This window comes from Saccostrea echinata, unplaced genomic scaffold, assembly GCF_033153115.1.
Source record: "Saccostrea echinata isolate AGI-Se365-2 ecotype Australia unplaced genomic scaffold, CSIRO_AGI_Sech_v1 ptg000016l, whole genome shotgun sequence".
NCBI classification, from domain to species: Eukaryota; Metazoa; Mollusca; class Bivalvia; order Ostreida; family Ostreidae; genus Saccostrea; species Saccostrea echinata.
Window position 1 is genome coordinate 1,664,808 of NW_026889765.1, and position 21,230 is coordinate 1,686,037.

General features: G+C 34.5%; 3 protein-coding genes across 4 annotated transcripts; 1 reads left to right on the forward strand and 2 right to left on the reverse strand.

Moving 5' to 3' along the window:
• Positions 1-1,407: 1,407 nt before the first annotated feature.
• Positions 1,408-5,450, reverse strand: LOC133188798 (tubulin delta chain-like). Its single transcript, XM_061324283.1, has 6 exons — positions 5,353-5,450; positions 4,699-4,931; positions 3,870-3,989; positions 3,106-3,661; positions 2,505-2,669; positions 1,408-2,043 (listed from the first exon to the last, which is right to left on the reverse strand). Exons 2-6 carry the CDS (start codon positions 4,807-4,809, stop codon positions 1,652-1,654), a joined length of 1,344 nt encoding a protein of 447 aa, XP_061180267.1. The 5' UTR covers positions 4,810-4,931; positions 5,353-5,450; the 3' UTR covers positions 1,408-1,651.
• A 161-nt stretch (positions 5,451-5,611) lies between these two features.
• LOC133188799 (uncharacterized) lies at positions 5,612-8,966 on the forward strand. Its single transcript, XM_061324284.1, has 4 exons — positions 5,612-5,679; positions 7,461-7,606; positions 7,891-8,029; positions 8,537-8,966. Exons 1-4 carry the CDS (start codon positions 5,617-5,619, stop codon positions 8,924-8,926), a joined length of 738 nt encoding a protein of 245 aa, XP_061180268.1. The 5' UTR covers positions 5,612-5,616; the 3' UTR covers positions 8,927-8,966.
• An 883-nt stretch (positions 8,967-9,849) lies between these two features.
• On the reverse strand, positions 9,850-21,230 carry LOC133188333 (EF-hand calcium-binding domain-containing protein 5-like). Of its 2 annotated transcripts, XM_061323712.1 has the most exons (21): positions 21,102-21,230; positions 20,323-20,908; positions 19,875-20,031; positions 19,371-19,508; positions 19,050-19,205; positions 18,833-18,932; positions 18,373-18,444; positions 17,178-17,753; positions 15,862-15,975; positions 15,328-15,521; positions 14,843-14,999; positions 14,464-14,612; positions 14,087-14,215; positions 13,475-13,647; positions 13,261-13,354; positions 12,976-13,110; positions 12,099-12,352; positions 11,551-11,804; positions 11,084-11,310; positions 10,751-10,853; positions 9,934-10,557 (listed from the first exon to the last, which is right to left on the reverse strand). In XM_061323712.1, the coding sequence occupies exons 2-21, from the start codon at positions 20,904-20,906 to the stop codon at positions 10,394-10,396; spliced, it is 3,930 nt and encodes a 1,309-aa protein (XP_061179696.1). In that variant the 5' UTR covers positions 20,907-20,908; positions 21,102-21,230; the 3' UTR covers positions 9,934-10,393. The 2 variants fall into 2 exon arrangements, with proteins under 2 accessions (XP_061179695.1, XP_061179696.1); XM_061323711.1 differs by lacking the exon at positions 17,178-17,753 and having other exon boundaries at positions 9,850-10,557.

Consider the following 21,230-nt stretch of genomic DNA (forward strand, 5'->3'; position numbering starts at 1 on the left):
TCAATTGTGGCAATGCCCTATCCCTGGGATCATGATTGGAACAAACTTGAATCTACACCACCTGAGAATGCTTCTGTATTAATATGAATAATAATGGATTAGCTGTTCTTGAGAGGAGGAGTTTTAATGATTTTCTTATACATTCATATATATAACTTTGGTCCCCTGTTATGGCCCCTCCCTTCCCCAGGGTTCATGATTTGAACAAATTTGAATTTACATTACCTGAGGATGCTTCTATATTAATATGATTAATCATGGCTTTGCTCTTCTTGAGAAGAAGATTTTTAAAGATATTTTCTTTATATTCCTATGTATAATTTGATCCCCCGTTGTGGCCTTACCCTATTCCTCAAGATTTGAACAAACTTGAATGTACACTACCTAAGGTACTTCCTAATGAATATGACTATTCCTGGCTTTGCAGTTCTTGAGACAAAGATTTTTTTTTATTCCTCTGTAGAACTTTGATTGCTCATTGTGGTCCCACCTTACCCCAGGGTTCATGATTTTAACAAATTAGAATCTACATTACCTGAGGATACTTTTATATTAATATGACTAACCAAGACTTTACTATTCTTGAGAAAAAAACTTTTAAAGATTTTTCCTATATATTCCTATGTTTAACTTTGATCCCAAGTTGTGGCCTCACCTTACCCCTGGGGTCATGATTTGAACAAACTTGAATCTACACTACCTGAGGATGCTTCCTTATAAATATGACTAATTATGGCTTTGCTGTTGTTAAAGGGAACATCTTTAAAGATTTTTTTCTATATATTCCTATGTAAAACTTTGATCACCCATTGTGGCCATACCCTACCCACAGAGGTCATTATTTGAACAAACTTGAATCAACACTACCTGAAGATGCTTCCATTTACATATGATCTATCATGGCTGTGCTGCTCCTTGGACGAAATTTTTAAAGATTTTTCCAATGAATTTCTATGTAAAATTTTTTCTCCCATTGTGGCCCCACCCTACCCCAAGGGTCATGGTTTAAACAAACTTGAATCTACACTACCTGAGGAAGTTTCATCTTCCCTGGCCAAGTGGTTCTTGAGAGGTAGATTTTTAAAAGATGCCTATAATTTTTTCTCTAAGTTGTAATTATCTCCCCTTGAACATAGATATGGCATTTTATTGAACAAACTTGAATCCCCTTTACCCAAGAATACTTTATGGTAAGTTTGGTTAAAATTGGCATAGCAGTTCTTGAGAAGATGAAAATGTGAAAAGTTTACAGACAAACAGATGGACAGACAGACAGACACTGGACAAACTGTGGTCAGAAAAGCTCACTTCACTTGAGCCTTCAGCTCGGGTGAGCTAAAAACTGTTCTGACTTCCAATTCAGTAAGACATTTCCACGGTATTCGAGATATTGATGTCCAAGATAACACAGTTCGACTGTAATTATCCAGTTGCATGAGCCTTAAAGGCAAGTTTAACCAATTAGATTTAATAAAAAGATTAAACTTAAAATGCTCTTCATGTTTTTTTAAGGTAATGAATTAATCTCTTCAAATAAGAAAGGAAACAAGTGAAAAATCGTACAAATAACATCCAGTAAGTCAATAACGTATTCCTATAAAGAGCCAATTTGCTAAACTCAGGCCCCACAATCCAATGCTTTCCACCCATCTCACAAATGTTTGTAATTTGATATAACTTGTTCCAAGGTAGCAAACCCATCCAGAAAATCATCCTCAGTAAGTCCATGTTTTGCATACTGGTGCACATAAGCTCTCGCAGAAAACATGTCCCAGGCTTTACCCACCATAGCGTCCATCTCTCCCACAGGTGACTTACTGTTCGAGATCAGAGATGCAGATTTCTCATAGTGATTGAAAGCTCTTGGTTGTACGCCTGTCATCAGAGTGGCATCTGGTGGAATCCACGGAACATAGAGGGCAGAGTCTGAGAATGGTCCAGTGTCTGCAGATACTGATTCCTTGCCTCTCAGTAACAGAAGATTGGCCAGAGAAGTGTTGTGTTGAGATCCTCGGGAACTTACTTTGACTTGCCAATCAATACCTGTATAAAAAAATTAATTCAATATTGATGCAGAATTCTTATAAAATCTATTATACACTTCATAAGTTTTTACACAATTATGAGTAAAATTGATAAAAATGGAAAAATATGTTTTGTATATGTATACCAGAGTTGTGCCCCTTGTCACAATATTTCTTCATTTATATACAATCTTGTGATCAGCATGACTAACCAAAAACAAAACAAAATTTAAAAAAAAAAAAAACTAAACAAAAAAACCCAAAACATCTAGATATTCAAGGTAATGATGTTGAAACTTGTATAGTTGAATAGTTAAAACCATGATATCACCTCAACATACCCCATGTATGCCAAATTATCGTTCAAAATACTGAATCAAATTTCCAATGTACAAGAAGACAAGAATATAGAATTATTCATTTAGTGGCAAGCACATGAATAAACTTTAAGTAAAACTCAAATTTTTAAAAATAACTTACCCTCTTCCATCGGAGCATCAGAAATCAGCATTTGTCGGAGGTGCTTCAGCAGACCATGCCATTGGTACGTGCTGAACTCCTGGGCCGCTGCTGACATCTGGGGAATGTTTTTGATGGTCAGGAGTTTATAATCTGGATGTGGCACTAGATGTTCCAACATTTCACCTTTATCAAACAATATACATGTCAACAGTGTCACAAGATCATGAAAGCCTAATCTATGTGAGAACCAATCACATGTAATACATAATCTAAGGTACAGTAAAACTTATTTATACAGAATCATCACTGCACTGACCACCCAGTTAAGTAAAGTAAAACACTTGAGAAAATTATACAATATTACATTAATATACAGCTCTAATACTATGTAGAATTTTTACTGTGGTTCACCCTAAATGAAGCTTGGCATTCATGTACTTTAGCTAGTAGGTTCTCATTTTTTAGCAAATGTATCAAATAGGAAGCCAATAATGAATCAATCATTCCAGAAAATTAATGTTTCATAAAATCAAAGGATAAAGTCATATTCAGTTGTTAAAAACCTTAATTTTTACCTGTCCATAAATTTCTAGCTGTTCTTAAATAAATAAAATATTACCTATAGAATTAGAACAAATATCCCCTGTGAATTTGTTAAGTGGACATGGTTGCAGCATAGTGGCTAATTTATGGCAGATGACTTTGTTAATGTCTTTGAATGAAATCTTCTTAATGTTCAAAAGTTGCTGACATATCTTATGAAGATGGTCATTTTCCATGACAACAATCGCATCCACAGTGTGATATAACCGTGACAACGTCAAGAGAGCATTATAATTCTGCACAATGACTTCTCCAGTTTTATATGGCCACACCACTTGGTTCATGATAAATGCATGTGGAAATTCATCTCTCAAACAACGAGTCACATATGCCCCCACTCCTGATCCTGTGCCTCCTGCAAGACTCATAAGGGACAAGAATCCTCCAAGGTTATCACATTTTTCTGCTTCACGTCGGACTAATTCCATAACTGTGCTCTGACATGCTGGTCCGTGGATGCAGTAGCCATGGGCCCAGTTGTTGCCTGATCCTCGCTGCTGGCAGTAATTCTGTTTCTCTGAGTAGCTCCATCTCCCTGAACGTTTGGCATCCTGATATGTTTGAGCTATCACCTTGAAATCATTTACATTGGCATATAAAATATTTCTTAGTTAATTTTAAGTTTAGCCTGGAAAAAAGGATAAATTATATTCTTTTCAAACATTTCAATTTCATAAAGTTTTTCTACTTATAAAAGAAAAAAATCTATGAAATATATACTTTTATGAATTTTCACTTTGATACAACCTTTGGCTATATACTGAGTATCTTTAGCTATACCTTTGGCTCCATGTCCACCATGACAGCTCGAGCTTTTGGAGTTCCCTCCCCTGATTCTCCACAGTAAAAAAATCGGGACAGAACCTCACTTTTGTACTCATCGTTTTTGTCAGGAGCCACCTAAAAGTGATAATGAAAGTCTACATATATTTTTTTAGAATGCCAAATTATATATTAATTACAATTACTTTTCTGCTCACATAAGAAAGACCATAACAGTGGATGTAAAAACGTTTTTAAAAGGGCACAGTTAGTCTAATTATCCCAAATTTGCCAAAGAAGTTTAATCTTTTTAAGTCTGCTCTATCTGTTGGCGATATTAAAGAAATCTAAGTCCTGGATATGTCAAGTATACAGTCATGCCTCGCTGACCCAGATGCTGTGTTCCCAAGAAAATAGTCCAGATTAATGAAGCTCCTGGATTACTGAATGATACCTTTTATATTTAGTAGAAATAAATGTCACAGGTGAGGGAGAAGAATGTGACAGATAAGACAGGGATTCGAACCCAGGCCCCCTGGATCTCCAGTCAGGTGCTCTACCAAATGAGCTATCTGGCCACTGGCAATCAAACCAGTCTAGCTGCCACATAAATATAAATTCCAATATTCCCACAAATTTTGTCCAAAAGGTAAAGCATCAAGATTTATCATTATTGTTTACAGATGGAGGCTGCATGTACCGGGGTATATCCAGCAAATCATCACATACAACACATACTACATGTACTAGTTAGAATAATCTGTGTCTCGTGTCAGAACCGTAGGACATTTATCATTTAAACGATAGAACACTCTATCTAAACACATGCTGGCCTCTAATAACTGACCTGTGTAGCTAGTGGTTTAGAATGGACATCATCCATAAATGTATGGAACAGCTGACCACCAATTTGGTTTCCGCATTGTCCTAGTTGTACTGTAATTATTGACATTATCATGTATTTCCATCCCCTATTTGTTCATTTGTTCTGCAAAGTGGATCGATCTGGCATACTTTTGGTTCGTTCGATGATCTGTTGAATATTACTTCAGTTTCTATGCCCGTACCCACTTCTCTAAGCTAAGGAATACAAATTACATGTTACTAATTAATTGCAGAGTTCATTTTCTCCAACATGTGAAACAACAAATTGATATACAGTTGAACTTCGGTGTCTTGAACACTGATATCTCAAATACCATGGATATGTCGAAGTGATTTGCAAATCCCAACCGCTATTCCTAAAGTATTTTACCCTGGATATCTTGAATACTCGGATATCTCGAAGTATTTTCTTGGTCCCATCGAGTTCGAGAAAACGAGGTTTCATTGTACATGATATATAGATGATTTAGTTGAAAGGCATACACAGTTGATTTAATTACCATAATAAAACTTTCAAAATAATACATGTAACTTTAGGCAATCGAAATAAAATGAAAATTGAAAGTAAAAGATTGATATGCACTATTACATCCTGAAACAATTCGTTCAAACGTACATTTATGGGAAGCTAACTTAGTGAGTCTCATGAAATATAAAGTGTCATGATTCCGAGATCAATGTCCGAAATTAACAGTCCCCCGTCCTTAAAACATCGTCAGAGGCTGTTTACCATCGATACGATTTTCAACCTGTCTTTTCTCCGGATTTAGTTTGGGTTTTATATTTCCCGCATTCGCGATCGCTACTGCGTTTTAAGATTAGACTAGACATGGTCAAGATGATTGCAGGATATTGACGCTGACATTATCAAAAAAAAAAAATGAGTTTGGCAAGGACGGCACTTTCCACACAACTATTTTCAGTAGTTGGCAAAGCAGCATATGTAAGTATATACACTTCCATCAATTTTTTAAAGTCATGGTGTGCTTTAAAATCACTGTCACTCAAGACAAGCTTCTTTTCATTTCGGACTTTTCAAACTAACAGATCTATCTTAGTCTTGCTACAGATTTTGGGGGTTAGTAATATTCCTATGCCCCCCCCCCCCCAAAAAAAAAAGGGAGAGAGGGGGTATACTGGAATTATCATGTCCGCCCATGTATATGTCTGAAGATGCAAGATTAAGCTCAGTGATTTTATGGATAACCTTCAGGGTTATCTCAAAGCGGCATCTGTATCTGTAAGGTATACGTTGTAGATACCAATATGGTTCCCACGTGGTGCAGTGGTCAGAGCATTCGTTATAGAGTCGTCATGTAAGGAGTTGATCCTTACATTGCAGGTTCGAATCCCACTGCGGGGCGTGGAGACTGGTCCTTCGGATGAGACTGCATGTCTAAACCATGGTCCTGTGTTGCAGTAGGTGCTGGCATAGGGGCTTGTCTTCCGGATTGTTAAATATAAAATCAATTTTAAAAATTTTGAATCTTCTTTAGTGTATTTAGAGATTCTGACACTTTCAGTCAAGAAAAACCACGTTTAAAAAAGACGTACCACACCTATATACATAAACTCTACAAGGGACGAAAGCTCATTGACCTCAAAAGAACAGAAGTTTACAAAATCGCAAGGGCAGATAATCAGTGTATAGGGAAAACTCAGAGGGTAATTGAAAGCGAATGGTAACACCCAAGGACTTCCAGTTTCCCGGAAAAAATGTTTACCGACAAGAAAAGACAGTGAAAATGATAAATACTGGCTAAAGTTTGGTTTTCAGGGGCTAAGGCGGCACCCGGAAGACATATTATTTAATGTATAACTAATTTGTTACATAATTTACAGGACACTTGCTATACAAGCGCGCTATATGTTATACCACGATTATCGCCCTTCCAAAATTACGATGCAACCATGTAAACTTCTGTTCTCCCAGGTCGATTTAGAAAAATGAGCCCCAAATTGAAGAAATTATATCCGTCTTCTGTTGATTAAACACGTGTTGATAACTGACAAACGCATCAACATTTAGGAAAATCATCACTCTATGGGACAGAACTATGGCAACGAAATAAATTAATGCTTTAGAATCCAGAAATAGGCACTGGAGTGGGTTGGGGAATTTTTTCCAAGATGAGAGCTTTTGTCCCTTGTAGAGTTATTATAGGTGTGGTACGTCTTTTTTAAACGTGGTTTTTCTTGACTGAAAGTGTCAGAATCTCTATTTTAACAACTTTTAAGTGTATTTAGAGAAGATTCAAAATTTTTAAAATTTATTTTATATTTAACAATCCGGAAGACAAGCCCCTATGGGTGCTGGCACAAAAAAGATTCCTCACTGCTCAATGGCCCTGAGTGCCAATTATAGGTATAAATTTGCAGTCCTCCACTGGCAAGTTGTGGCTTCTCCTATGAGTGGAAAATTGTCAAGAGGGACGTTAAACAACAAAAACAAACAAACAAACAAAACCAAAATGGTTCTTTTCACAACGAAATATATACAAATCAAACTTATACAAATAACACTTGCATCTGTTGGCATTTCATAGATGCATGTTTTGATTGTGACCCAAGGAGGGGGAGGGGTATCAATCGCTTTATGACAACTCTATATTTTCCTATCATTAGTCATAGCCTCATGCAGAGATAAGATAAAAAATGGGTAATGAATTTAAAGAGCCCCTTATCAGTAAAAGACTAAAACAATTTTAATTTTTGTTTTTTTAGCCAGGATATGTACCAAGTTGTAACAAAAGAATCTGGTTTAATTTCTTGAGGAGGAGAATTGAAGAGGATGTAGTTCCACGAGACTTTGAACCACAGCCTGTTGTGCAGTTTGATGATTATACAAGGAATAATCTGAAAAAAAGAACGTAAGATTCATTGAAGAGTTCTTTGGGATTTTAGTTTAACCAAGCACAGTAATTTGAAAATGTTTAATTTAAGTTTATATGTGATGAAAAACTAATTTTAATATCTTTTATACTTTTATTTATGTTCAGTAGACATAATCTGTCCTTTTAGATTCTTGTGAACCCTTTCAAGGATTTTTTAAATTTATATCCTATCAGTATAACTTGAAATTAAACGATGAGGATAATGTATATGAATGTTTTATATAGTATTTCATTCAAGATAAATGTTCTTCCAAATGCAGATCCATTCAGACCCATCGTGCTTACATGCCTCCAGAGAATGTGGAAAATATAGTGCTTCGTATTGTAAAGGGAGTATATGGAAAGGAGGTGGACATACAACATATAGATTTAGACCAAGACAGGAGAAAGAAATTTATGGTAAGCAGATGATTGTAATAATTCTTACTAAGTTTAATGGGTATCAGCTTTTATATTCCTGCCTTATAAACATATGATAATTTTGTCAGTCTGTGAATTATTTACAGTGTTTTTTTTTCTTTTAATAACTTAATCACTCTTCCCTACAATATTTCTGTTACCTGTGGCAAGGAGATTGTGTTTTGATATAGATTTATATTTGTTGGCAGGATTATTATAAGCAAAATTACCAAAGATTGATCTCATAGCTGACATCAATTGATTAAATTTTTGAAGAGACTAGGCAATTTATCAAATGTATTTTGTATCCTTTTGGGTAGATTGCTCAGCTTCTAAAAAAAAAAATGGAGATAAATTTTGAAATGACCATTCAGTAGTTGTACCACATGTGAATATTCTTTGTTTTACATATGTATTATCATGAAATTTGGTCCAAGAATTAAAAAAAAACAAACTAATACACCACTGTGTAGCATAAGTTCATCATAAATTCTTTTTATTTCATAGGTTCTTACCAGAATGATGAAGGAATTTGACCACTGTATACCGAACACTGACTTACATGATATGAAAACTATTGAGCAAGCTGTGGAATTCTTCAAAAAAGAAATTAAAGACACTTCATGTTTGGAAGATCTAACAAAAGTAGACTTACCCAAAAACCTTCACATCAACACAGAATACATTCGTTATGATCGTGACGGAAATTCACTATGGCCTGGGAAAGACGCCTTCCCAGGACAACAGACAAAAGTGTTCAGCTCCAAATTTTCTAGGAAATACAAAGTTATTGACAAATCTAAAGACAAATATAAGTACAAATTAGATAGGAAAACATTCTTTGAAGAACAAAAAGAAATCAATGATTTTATGTACAAATATGCATCAAAAAGATAAAATTGTTAGAAATTCTCAGTGTTCTTTTTCGGAAAGGGAGGGTGGGGGTTAGGGGGATTAATGCAAACAGTTTTTCTTTGCTGAAAGCAACTTGGTTTGTATTTATTCTGGAATTAAAATTTCTCAATAGATGAATCTTACATTCTTCAGTCACTTTTATGATAATTTCTCAAATATTTATTCTTAAACAGGATGTAGCAAAGCTGTGTACTGATGACTAATCATTGCAAACAAGATTTTCATGTTTCCAGTAAATTGTAACAAATGTATAGGCTTGTTAACATGGATTTTTGTGAAGAGAAAATTTGATAAAATGACCCTTTTTTGTATTCAATAAAACTACTGCTGATATTTTGCTGTCTCTCAATTCTGTTTCACAGCATAACCTGTGTCACTGAGCTGATATAACATCAATATTCATATTTTATATTTTAAACATAAGAGATTGGAATCAGTGATGTTATAATTGAGCTGTAATATTGAGATACCAAAGAAATGCTACATTGATATTATCATTGACATTTTCCTTAATTTACAATGTCACAGGAAAGGAGAAAACTGCATTATTAGTCAGACACTCCAATCACCGAGCCACCCAGGCCAACAACCCCTGGTCCATACAACCCAAACCACCACATTATCAAACCATGGTCATGGCACCGAACGTAACAAGAAAGGAGAAAATGTGACAGAGCAGATAAGTCAGGTGCTCCAATCACTGAGCAAACCCCACCCACCCCCACCCCCACAACCTTTAGGCACAGCACAAAATGTAACAAGAAAGGAAAAATAAGAAAAAAATGATGGCAGAAATCTTCCCACTGTACAGTATTTCAAGTGTGCACAAATAGCTGACTTCAACAACTTGTCTATGTACCACATGTGGTAAATGATAGTAAAAAAGAAAAAAAAAAACGCATAAAAACGTGAAACTTAGTTTAATTTTTATAATAAATACATATTTAAATGTTGAAACAAGATATATACATAATAACACAAAACAGCTGTGGTTTGTATAGAAAATATGCTTTATTCTGCATTTTAAATTGCAGTTCAATGTACGGTACTAAAAATATAGTTTAAAACCAGCAGTCTTGCTTTATCAATTGCATGTAATGCGTTGTTAACACAGCTTAGCATTGGCAGTCTCTGAAGAAAATGAATAGCATAAAAACAATACATCAGCATCAATTGTAATTAAACATTTACAATTTCTTATCACAGCAGCGTAATATAACAGAAGGTGATGGAGCATCAAAATAGATGTCAATACAGCAGATATTATTCATTTCTATACAGTGTATTTAGTTTTGACATGTTATAAATCTCGAACATAAACCACAAAGCACCAAACAGCACTCGGTCTTTGCTTGGTATGGGTATTATTTTGCTTTGATAAAAATCTCCATTTAAATTTTTTTTTGTTTTAAAATGTCAATTATGCTGTTCGTCCTAGGTCATGTGATCCTAACGCGTCGTATCTGATTGGTGAGTTGAAGCAGCAACATTTCCGCCATTGTTTTCCCTCATTTTTATTGTGTGCTCAATCAAAGAAATACACACAAAGACCCAGTTGTACATATTCTGAGCAGGAATGGATCCAAATTTTCCAACTTCTCCATGGGGTACATCTATATAAAATAATATAATGATAATAATTGTATGTTCTATTCTGATATTCAAAGGTTAGTATGTTAACCATATCAAGGTTCTGAGACATTTAAGGAAATACAAAATATTTATTACCATTTGATGATACACAATTTCCCTTCCATGAAGTAATTTTAAAAATGATGAAATGTATACAGTATAAGTAAAAGGCACCTTTTAAGAAGACTTCTAGTTTCTCTGGTGGTATGAGAGCGTGGTCACTGGCTGCTGTTGGGTCATACTCTGTTATCTTCTGTAGCAGTTCATTGTTGACATACTACAATTAAATCTTTTACCATAACAAGACATTCAATAGAACAGGAAATAATAGAATCATTAATTTCTGCAACTGACTCTTTCAAATCTAAATGTCTAAAAAATAAAAGTCGCTTTTTCCATAAAGAAAGTGATTCGCAAGATATTGATCAAGGTTAGAAAAACTCTTTGGCAACTAGTGTATTTTTCAGTTCCATCAAGACCAAAAGAAATCAGCATACAATGACTTACATTTCTTAGATTGGTCCAATCATCCACTTCTCCACTTTCCACCTGGTCCAAGTGGAAAATGGCCACCACAGCCTTGACAATGTTCTGCACTATCTTGGGAGGCTCATTGTAGCTGCGTAATTCAGCAAAGGATTTGGCATCAATCTTGGAGACATTCTCTCTGAGTTCCATCAGCATCAACCGGTCAAACATGATGTCCATCCTACTGTCATCATCCTTTTCTGCCTCTGTAATTATAAATCAATAAAGTAATTTCACCCGCTATACAGCTAACTAATGTACTATCAACACATGGTTTTGAATTACCGTAAATGAACATGCATTGTAATCAAAAGTCTGAAGTACAAAATTTCCATTCATATTTCAAAGAAACATTCTGATTTATAGATAAATTGATAACAAGATTTTGTACGTTTATTTTAAGCAAAACAATTTTGAAGAAACAAGGGAGATAATTGTGCAATTACCTAGAACAACAGTTTTGTCCACTTCTCCTGAGAACTCCTTGGTGATCTCTTTGTGAGCCTGGTTCAGTAGTTTCAGCATTCTCTGAACCTCTCTGTTCTCATGTTCTGGTAGGTTCTTTAGCTCTCCTATACTGATGTCTACCACAGCCACTGCTCTCCCTTGGTCATCACGGAGAGGGAACGCTAGGTGGCGTTGTCCATAAGCATCTGCTGACACAGTTTCAGAGTTGTCCACACATTTGAACAAATAATCCCTAAAAGTAACATGTAAGTTACAATAATTTTTTTTTGTAAATTATAATATCATAACACTAAAAAGGGAAGCAAGTTAAGAGAACTTATGCATGAAGAAAATGTAAAATTGAAGATTTTTGCAAAAGTATTAACCACACTTAATGTTGCTGTCTAGTTTTCTCTTTGTAGACTATAAGCTGCATAATTATTTGAATATGTAAATTTTAAAAAGTTTCCAAGGAAGTTAAACCACAGAAAATTAGCTGCATATCCAAAGATTAAACAATGGCATCACCTTGACCCTAAAACCTTACCTAAACAGATTGTCTTTTCTCTCCAGCCTGGGGGGGCTCAGAAGGTTCTGCACATTGCCTTTCTCGTCGGTGATCATCATCTTGCGGAGAATGTAGTCACCTTGGTCAGTACCTGGTTCCACCATGTACGTCACAATTTCCTGTACGTGGGGACTTCGACGATGGATCCAGGACACTGCACTCTCGGTGATTCTCAGTAGTTTTTTCTTCATGTCTATGTTGTGGTATGAGATACTGAAAGATTTGGCCACTCCCTGGAGAACATCAAATCAAGACAATTTTAATTTTTTTTGCAAAATATGTATTATCGTACTTAAGTTTGGAGGACAAAATATTATCTACTGAGTTATTCTGGTTTGATGTAAATTTCATCAATCTGAAATCAACAAGGCACATCCTGAAATGAGAATTTCTTAGTGAAAACATTATCTTAGGTATAGTTACACCCAGTAATTTTATGATGACAAAGAATGTAAGTGGTGCTAAAATGAACCTTTTCCCAAAGCTTTTTCTCATATGCCATTAGCTTTTGTCAATAATCATACTATTAGTTATCATCCAACCTTCTCCAAATACATGTACATTTGTATTTAAAAAGAAAAGTTTCAGTAAGCCGTAGGAATTAATACTGTAAAATCACTTATTTTCGAGGGATAAAATTTTCATGGTTTGAGGAACAAATATTGATTTGTGGGGATTTGATTTAGTGGTTGGTAGACAAATATAATACCAGTTTAAAAATTTTAACATTTTGTGGAGGACATGAATTCATTATACCATGAAAACAAAGAAAAATTAAACTTGCACAATAATAAGTGATTTCACAGTAATCCAATTTGAAATATATATTTAAAAAAAAAAGACTACATATGTATACCTGGAAGAACTGGATTTCATGAGTGATGAAGATGGTTTTGGTGTGGTGGTCATTCATGGTGTCAATTCCAAGCAATCCAAACACTCTCTTCCTCTTGTCCTTTAATGGCACCACAATGAAGGACCCCTCCCTGTCCTGTTAAAATTCCACAAATGGTCAGAAAAAAATATTATGATGACTAAGAATGCAATATCCATGTCCCATGTATTTTTTTCAAATCAAGGAGTAGCATTTTTGGCTATTTATAAGATTTTGTATGACTTTACACAATTCTTTTTTTTTTACCTCTGGAAGTCTGTAGGGGTTCCAGAACTGTATATTTCCATGGTTTGCCACTCTGGGGACATGGATTGGTTTACCACTCTCCACAGCAGCAAAACTACAGTAAAACATGGCATATGAGAAATGAAACATAACATAACAGGTACAGGTTCACTAACTTAACATCAGTTTATACATAATCCTGACAAAACAAAGTAAGTTAATTTCTAGTACATACCTGATGCCTTTCATGTCTTTATACAGTATTTTTCCTAAGAGGTAGTCAGCGTCCTCCATAGTGGCTGCCACGTAACGTAAGCAGACATTGCCTCTCTCTGGATCTGCTGTGTTTCTCTCCAGCATGGCAATGTTAGCACTGATTCTCTTCCCTCCACCATGGGCCTCAGCATCCTAGAAACAAATGCAAATCTGTCTTATATCATTTATGGTATGGATGCCCTCACTCAAAAAGATGAAGAAGTACAGCATTATTCAAAAAATTATTTAAAAAAAAAATTAATGTTATTCAGAGAAAATACAGAATACTGGTAAATTCTGCCCCATTCTATTTTATTTTATTTTCAGGTCTGTCTGTCTTCAGTAGCTGAATTCATAATTACCAGTAAGCAAATTAAAACAAAGTTATCTCCCCTTAACACAATTTTTAAAAATGGGCTTAAATCATTTACAAGTGTGATTTGGTGAAAAAATGGGCAAAAATAACCCTATATGCAGTACATACATAATAGTTACTATTATATAAAGAACACTCCCACAAAGTTTTTCTCCCTTCGAATTTGAAATGAATATTTTTGAATACTGTTCGTTATCTCCATATTTCATTGCATACCTTATACAGGGCATTGAATACAGCTCTGTACACTGGTTCCATGCTGGCTCCGCCAGTTTCTGCTGCGGTCACTATCTGCTGAAGCCACTTCTTCCTGGCGTCACCACGGATCCTCTCAGCATATGAACGCTGTGGTGAATCGATTGGTGTGAATAAGCAAATGCTTTATCGTATACATGTACACAATTAGAAAACAGGTGACTTGACACTTTTAAAAATCAAAAATATTCTGTTTTGTCTAAATCTCCTTCAAAGTTTGTTTTTCCAATTTTATTTTGATAAACATTCAATTACATCTCTAAAATCACAATCCTTAATCACTACTAAAGGTAATTATTTCTTAAAAAAAAAAAAAAAAAAAACAAATGTTCCAATACCTCTACACTGTTGACTAGGAATTCTACAAAATAATCGAAAGAATCTGCCCCCGGCATCTCATCCACCACCAGCTGTACAAAGGTGCGGAACTCTCTCTTACTCAGTCGGTTATCTGCATACTTAGACTGCTTCTTCAGGGTAGCCTTGGCTGAAATTTATAAAAAGTTGTTCAGATTTTACTGCATGAAACTTATTCTAGTGTATTCAAATTGGAGCACAAAAGTAGGTCACACACCATTCACGAATTACATGTTAAATTAAAAAAGTTTACATGTATCAAGTGTTTAAACATATCAAAATAATGAGAGTGACCATGAATTAATGCATGATAAGTAGTACTTAATTAAGAATCTTTTGCAGTGGGTACTTGTTACTTACCCCTTTGTATGGCCTCTGTCTCTTGTCCCTCTTTGTACTTCTGCATCACAGTTTCCACATCCTCCATGTCTAGATAGCCACATCCATCATTGTCCCACTTCTCAAACAAGGAGTCCATCATGTGTTTCCTCTGTGTGGACAATGCCTCCTTTCTAGCCTGTAAAAAGGATTGATTTTTTTTTCATAAACAGTAACAAAATCAGTCTGAATTAAATCATATGTTAGTGTATTTGTGCACTTACAAAAATTATTAAATGGGACATATTCAAATGAAACCGTTTCAACCAACTTACAGCAACTCCGATATAAATTTCACATTTGTTATATAACCCATATCTTTTCAAAATCTTGCTCCTATGTTATATCCAGGGCATTAAAAAAAATGATGGTATATCAATGCTTATTCAGCATGTAATCAATATTCCTCAAAGTAAAGATTTTATCTTTTGATGAAATAAAATGAAGCTTTTTTGTTTTTATGTTACCTTCATCAGTCGCTCCATTTTCTCTTCCTCTGTTTCCTCGTAGCCATCTTTAACATATTTGGTCAGCATGTCAAAAGCTTCTTTTGTGGGCTCATTACCCAGGAAAGTCTCAGTGAGGGTCACAAACTGGGAAACATTCAGCGAGTTCTCGTCAAAGGCTGACTGTCCTGATCCCTTGCTCATTGTAGTCAATGCTGATAAAGGATTTAAAAAATAATTAAATGAGGCTATACTTATGGACATTAAACCATTATTATTCTAGATAATTAATGGGACCCTTGTTTGTTTGTTTGTTTCTGTTTGTTTGTTTGTTTGTTTGTTTGTTTGTTTCTGTTTGTTTTTTTGTTTGTTTCTGTTTGCTTTTGTTATGATATAGTGGGTAATTCTATCAAAGGGTGATAACTCTGCAAATGACTTGCTATATTTATCTTAAAAACTCAGTTGGTTTTCTTTGCAAGTAACAGACAACACATTTTTTCTCTTTTCTTTGTTACCTTGCTTTAGAAGTATTAGAGCAGTAATTAAGGACTTTACCTGTTTTCTCTCTATGAAAAGTTGTGTCAGCAGCAAATTTGACATTGCTTTTTTCTTCCTCAGTAGCTGTTGTCACTGAAGATGGAGCTGCAGATGTCTTAGTGGTATCCTTTCCTAGTAAACAATTTGAATATTTTTTTTTCAGTCTCTAGAAAGATTGCAGATGCAGAAAATAGACAATTAAGGTATGTCACTCGTGAAATTTCTTATATCAAGGATTTTTTGAGAAGTATATTTTGGATAAGTACTCATATAGTATGACTCAAAATCGCAGAGAAAATGGGATGTCAGTGTGCATCTAACTGAGCTACGGTACAATTAAGTTGACCTTTTTGCACTTAAATTGTAATTCTTTGGTTAATCACTTTAACCGTTATCATATTTTATCAGATGTAACCATGGCAATAAACATAATCTTAATTTACGTAAAATAGTTTGAATAATATTTATCATTGAACAAATCATGCAAATTAATGCGCGTGAATTATTGTGTGACCTTTTTGCACTAAAAAAGTCTCATATTTGGGGTATTAAAAATCTAAATAGGCAATAGAATATTTTCTTGTATCAAACTTTTAACGACTTAAGTGCTGATCGGTCAAAAGTATCTAGTAGTTTAAAATAATGAAAGAAAAAGTTGGGGTCAGTGATGTAAATTTTGAAATATTGGTCAAAATATGCGATTTTCTGGCAAAAAACTGTTTAAATTTTATCTTGACTTCTTTAATATATCTTCATTTCTTGGCAAAATTTGTTGAGCAAAGGTGTAAATTTTGTTATAAAAATATAAATTGAGACCTTTATTTAATATTCCAGGCATATCATAACGGAATATATTCTCTGAGTAAAAGTATGTGAGGCTAAAGTTCTAAGATATTAGATAAAATAAATGTGTAGATTTGCAGAAATTTCTGCTAAATATCCTTCCACCACAAGAAATAGTCCCTTATAAATCTTGTTTCTTTATGAATTTTTGAGCAGTTTTTTAATTGAATGTTGAACATTTTACATTGTTTAATTTAAATATGTTATAAAGATTGAATTGTAATAAATAGTTTTTGAGTTAGAGGTTCTGACTGAACTTTTCTTAAAGGCTGACGAGTGACATACCTTAATACTAAGTCTAGTGGATACATCTGTACAATCTTTGCCTTTGATTCATAATGAGATTCCGATTACATAAAGCAGTATTTCCAGACTATAATTTGTTACACTCTTGAGTATAATAGATCAAGGCAACTGAAAGTCACAGAACTGAACAAAAAGCATGCAATGCAAAGAACAAAAAAATTACAAATGCTTCTGGGGAAACAAACCTCCATCTACTCCATCTGAGGAGGTCTCTTTCTCAGGTTTTGGAGGCTCTTCTTTTTGTTCTTTTTCCTCTGGTTCAACTTTGAGTTCTGACTTTTCTGGCTCTGGTTCATCAGTTTCCTTCTTTTCCTCTGGTTTTTCCTCTGTAGGAGGAGGAGTAGCAGGCTTGATCTCTGCTTTTTCCTCCTGTTTTGTTTCCTCTGATGGCTGTTCCTCTTTTGTTTCCTCTGTCTTGGCTTCCTCTGCTGGTTTTTCCTCTTTCTTTTCTTCTTCCCCTGATTTTCCTGCAGACTTATCTTCAGTTGTTACTGTTAATACTTCTACCTCTGGTTTTCCTGGTTCCTCTGGTTTAGGAGAAGGTTCTGATTTTTCCTCAGCCTTTTCAGCTGGCTCAGCAGCAGGTGGTTCAGCTATGTCTGGTTTCTGCTCTGGTTCAACCTCGTTTGTAATTGGTTTACTTTCAGCAGTAGTGGCAGGGATTTCTATTTTGTCTTCACTAGTTTGTTCGGTTTCCTCTGGTTTTTCTGGTGCTGGTTCAGCTGGTGTAGGTGATATAGATGCAGGAGTTGGTTCGGTAACTAATTGAAGCAGGTAACAAAACATGCAGGGAAATGTTTCAACTTTCAAAAAAATTTGCCAATATATTAAAGCATCTCAGAGAAATGAACTTTTGTTAAAAATTATTTTCTAGATTTTTTCCTTCAATACTTCTGACCATCTTGGTCAAGGTATTTTAAAATCAGTATCAATTAATTAAATCATTTAGCTTTGTGTATTTGTTCATCATACTCCATTTGATGCTCTAACATAAAGCATAAGTAATTCAATGTACACATTTGTGGGTTATGGCAGTAAATGATAAAATGAACAAATGCAGATTTTACAAGCAAAGCAGGGTGCATGGATTGAAGCCTCACCAAATACTGATTAAATAAATCACACAAGATAAAGCTCACAAATTATTTTTTCATGTCATTTCACAGATTTATTAAATAAGAAACATTATAAATCTCATGTTAAAATTTTATAACATTAAATCGAATTTGATATTTTTTTATGTATATTCAGGCCAAGTTTGCAACCCATTTTACATATAACTCCTACTTCCAGGAAAATCTACATTTATATAATTATGAACAAGAAAATAAATTAATCCAATGAAATAACAAACAAGAAATAACAATAAACTTTACAGACCTGTTGGAACAGTAGTGGTTTCTTCTTCATCATCAAAAATATCCTCAACTTCATCTACCTCTGCAACAGGCCCTAGAACAATAAAATCATTCAAATAAAATTTTTGTTACAGGACTTCCATTTGTTGAACAAGGCCTTAGAAATGTCCTATATAGCACATCACTAGAAGAAATTCTGGTGAAAGACATAGTTTCCCTTTGAATATATAAATACTATAATAGTGTCTGCATGGAGAGTGAAAGGGTTGTCAGGGGCATATAAAGGATTACTCTATACCACAGAATAAACTTTCTATACAATAGAAAAAATATGTATATATACTGTAAATTTGTGTGTAAAACCCAAAGCACTCTGATTCAACAAACAAATTCAATGATAAACCTCTACTCAAACTTCTTTTATTACACATGTTTCCTTAATATATTACAGGTTTTTCTTGCTGATTTTTCTTCTGACTTACATCTGCGAGGGTTCCGAACATTTTTCTTAATGTCTTCTTTAATGGAATCCCAGAATGCCTCAAAAAGGCTAAGGATTCTGTGTCTGTCTAGCAATCCAATCTGAAGAACAAATTAAATATTGTTTTATTTTCAACTGTATTTAACATTCTAAAGAGAGAAAGAGAAAATTACAGGATAAAATTTCACTACAGAGCTATCCCTAGGCTTTTGACTTACTCCACTGTGATCACACGTAATGAAGAGGTTCGTTAGCACAATTCTCCTTTGCTCTCTGTTGGCAGCAGCACGATGAGACTCAGCACACAGAGACAAGTGCTGCATGAACTGCTCAAAGACCTCATAGCTGAAGTCGTCCACAAACATTGTCAGATACTGAAAAATCAGAAGTCTAACTTAAACCCTTCACAAGAAGAGTGGCTCAATAAAATATATTTAGAAGAAATACTTCTGAAGAAAAATCAAATCTATTTCATAATTATGAGTGTTTAGTATAAACTGTTTTTAATACTATCTACTTTTCCATTTTAATTTCCAAACCTTAGCAAATTCCTTGACAGACAATGCCTTTCCTGACTCATCGGTTGGTTCCAGAGCTCGACTGAGTTTAAATCCATCTTTCAAGTCTTCTGGGAAACTTTCTGCTATTTCAGCAAATGAACGTAGGGCATTTTGTACCTAAAAAAATTTAAAAAGAAAAATTAATAGATTATTCAAATGTAAGTAAACAATATATATTGACAGTTTTCTATTGTTTGTGTCTCTCTTCTTCTTTACTGCTCTAAACAATTCTTTTAATGTTGTTTTGTGCATATATTCTAAACTTGAGATACTGGCCCAGTGTTGTTGATGTAATGCCTTATATAATGATCGTGCTTATTGATATTAGGTTTTTTTTTTTTAATGGAAGTTTAATTCAGTCAATTTTCAAAACAGTAAAATTGGTTTAAGACAACAAACCAAAGGATGGACTTTATATCTGAATAGACTGAAAGATTTTTTTCATTTTTCTCCCATCATAAAGTCTAATAATTTTGTTTATACCAGAGACAATTCTACTCTGCTGTCGGGCTGGACATGCCATTCCTGGAACTGTTTCATAAACATGGCTTCTCTCCTATCTCTCTCTTCCTGTTTCACTCTCTCCAGACGATCTCTCTCTTCTCGACGTCGCTTGGCTTCAGCTTTTATTCGTGCTAATCTGATTGTGTTATGATAAAACTCATTGATAATACCCATTGAAAAATTCTTGCACAACATTTTTAGTGACAAGCTGTACAATTTATAAGGTTTTAAATGATATTAGAAAAATATTAGTATAATTATAATATGACGTAGATACATTAACTCTCAGGGTTTTGGGGGCTTCTTTGTTTGTTTTTTGAATTGGTTTTGTTTTCGTTTTTTTAAATCATACTTACTAATAAATACACATTAAGTTTGAAATATAGAATCTGATGGTTAAATGATTTACACTGAATTATATCATTACCTATTATCTTCAATGTTAAAGAGCTGTTTCTTTAGCTCCTCAGAAACTTCTCTAATTCCTCTTACATAGGGTGAAGCCTCTGAGAAGTTACTATATTTAGGGTTGTTTCTCATCATATGTTGTGCTAAGAAATTAATTGGGTTAAAGTCTGGATCTTCCATGTTCTCGTCAGTCAAGCCACGTTTATCAGCTTCTGATAATAACTTTTCAACTCCAAGGATCAGAGTTGGTAAAACTTTGTCAACCATGTATGTTCTTACTTCTAATGTAGCCTCATTGTCATTTAACCAATCTCTTGCAAGAATCTCAATGGGGATTTTGCGAGCCAGTTTCTTGGCATTTTCTTTTGAGCTTTTAACTTGCTGTTTTTTGTCATTACGCATTCCAACTAGTTTTTCCATCATGCTTTGTTCATGCATTCGTTTCCATCGCCTAACAGCACTTCTGACAATGGGGCGAGAGTAATCTGTGGGGGATTTCTTTCCACTCCCTGGTGCTGATCTCTGTCCCGTGGATCCAGCACTACGCGGGGCAGCCATGGTTACCCGTTTGGTAGGGCTTCCTGGTTTCTGAACATCAGCCATTTCTATCAGGCAATGAAAATGTATACAAATCAATGCAAAGATTTTTTTTAACTGCAAGAAATTTATAAGACACGTTTTGTATGGCCATATATTTGTGTTAAGCACCAACAGGTAAATCGGCAAGTGCTTGACTTCTGATAATTTTAATGTATCTACATATTTGCAGATTCTTGAACAATAAGAAAGGTTACCAACCTGGAATTTCTTTTATGCAAAATGTATAAAGTTTTTCACATTTTGTAAATAGTTGTTAGTCCTCCATTACTCGTTGCTAGGAAGGAAGTCTTTGTCTATCAGACGCTTTAGTCAGGTGCTCGGTTTCCG

What these genes read in the sequence shown, in the direction of transcription:
- LOC133188798 (XM_061324283.1), bottom strand. Translation starts at nt 4,809, where the DNA reads ATGATAATGTCAATAATTACAGTACAACTAGGACAATGCGGAAACCAA. An exon ending in TATTTGTTCTAATTCTATAG is followed by an intron (nt 2,670 to 3,105) that starts GTAATATTTTAT and finishes TGTTTGATAAAG; the next exon opens with GTGAAATGTTGGAACATCTA. An exon ending in TGATGCTCCGATGGAAGAGG is followed by an intron (nt 2,044 to 2,504) that starts GTAAGTTATTTT and finishes TTTTTTATACAG; the next exon opens with GTATTGATTGGCAAGTCAAA.
- LOC133188799 (XM_061324284.1), top strand. Translation starts at nt 5,617, where the DNA reads ATGAGTTTGGCAAGGACGGCACTTTCCACACAACTATTTTCAGTAGTT. An exon ending in TAGTTGGCAAAGCAGCATAT is followed by an intron (nt 5,680 to 7,460) that starts GTAAGTATATAC and finishes TTGTTTTTTTAG; the next exon opens with CCAGGATATGTACCAAGTTG. An exon ending in ACAGGAGAAAGAAATTTATG is followed by an intron (nt 8,030 to 8,536) that starts GTAAGCAGATGA and finishes TTTATTTCATAG; the next exon opens with GTTCTTACCAGAATGATGAA.
- LOC133188333 (XM_061323712.1), bottom strand. Translation starts at nt 20,906, where the DNA reads ATGGCTGATGTTCAGAAACCAGGAAGCCCTACCAAACGGGTAACCATG. An exon ending in CTGTCAAGGAATTTGCTAAG is followed by an intron (nt 19,206 to 19,370) that starts GTTTGGAAATTA and finishes CTGATTTTTCAG; the next exon opens with TATCTGACAATGTTTGTGGA. An exon ending in CTCAGATGGAGTAGATGGAG is followed by an intron (nt 15,976 to 17,177) that starts GTTTGTTTCCCC and finishes ATTGTTTACTAG; the next exon opens with GAAAGGATACCACTAAGACA.